The following is a 1,104-nucleotide window of genomic DNA, read 5'->3' as shown; positions in this document are numbered from 1 at the left end:
CACTGTTTTCTTTTTGAATATTTTTGATTCGTGGTTGAATTGAAATTCTGCAAATGTAGAACCTATGGATCCAGAGGGATGACTGTAGTTAATCATTTAGCTAGAGTGTCAATTTTGTTTTGTTTTTGAATATGAGGAACCAAAAGTACCATAAACAGGCCTTTTCTAATTCAAATAATAAAGACTTTGTTTCTTTAGTAAATGCCTTGATTTATAAGATCTGACAGACACGCTACTACTTTACTCTTGAGGTTTCAAGAATAGAGAAAATTCCTCAACTTATTGACTTACTCTTTTAATAAGAAAAAATTTCCTGAGAGAATTCTTCCTCTCACCACATCATTGAACCCTTCTCGTCTAGTTGCAGCATACATGGCTTCAGTGGACACATCAATGTCACATCTGTGACCTGAAAACAAAGAGATAAACATTACTGGAAAAGGAAGTAAAATTTTGGCTAAAACTAGGCCTTGATTCACATTTTTGTGACCAATACTAAAATTTAGGAAGCTTTACCTTAATGCTTCCTTTGCTCTACCTGCCTTGTGACTGACTGACTGACTGACTGACTGACCAGTCATGGAGAGAGAAGAAAATAACCAAGAAAGAAACTTTGTTTACTCCCTCATTCATTCATTCAAACATTTATTGAGCTCTTTCCCTGTGCCATGCATTACATTAGCTGGACTGAGCATACAAATGTAAGATACCATCCTTTCAAGACAGTCACAGTCCAGAGAAGCAAACTGAACACAGAGATATTTATGATGAATGACAAAGGTAAAATGATTCACTGATTTACTTTTCTGAATCATTATCTCAGGTAATAATTTTTTTGTTACTAATAAGTGAAACTTTCAAATGTTTGAGACAACTACCTTAAAAATCCAGAAAACCCGCCATCTTACCATATTCTAGCCCATCAAATCTTGCCATATTCGATGCTACTTCCGATGTGCACAATACGTGGTAGCAGACAATTGAATAACTGGTGTGGGGAAGGGATACATCAATTACTTTGGCTCCCTCAGACTCAAAGAGGTCAGCGGCTTTGGACCAAAGAGATCGTACTTCACTTGATAATTCTGGTACAAGATATTCCTT

General features: G+C 36.1%; 1 protein-coding gene across 1 annotated transcript in view; it reads right to left on the bottom strand.

The window, feature by feature from the left end:
- QRSL1 (glutaminyl-tRNA synthase (glutamine-hydrolyzing)-like 1) overlaps nt 1-1,104 on the bottom strand; it is a 28,371-nt gene that overhangs the window by 7,827 nt on the left and 19,440 nt on the right. Inside the window, exons 7-8 of the mRNA XM_012651126.1 lie at nt 909-1,101; nt 292-409 (exon numbers count right to left, since the gene is read on the bottom strand). Coding sequence (XP_012506580.1) covers nt 292-409; nt 909-1,101 — 311 coding nt within the window. The remainder of the gene's footprint in view (nt 1-291; nt 410-908; nt 1,102-1,104) is intronic.

Source organism: Propithecus coquereli, unplaced genomic scaffold (assembly GCF_000956105.1).
Source record: "Propithecus coquereli isolate 6110/MARCELLA unplaced genomic scaffold, Pcoq_1.0 Scaffold35, whole genome shotgun sequence".
In the NCBI taxonomy this organism is placed as follows: Eukaryota; Metazoa; Chordata; class Mammalia; order Primates; family Indriidae; genus Propithecus; species Propithecus coquereli.
This window is presented reverse-complemented; position numbering and strand designations above follow the sequence as displayed.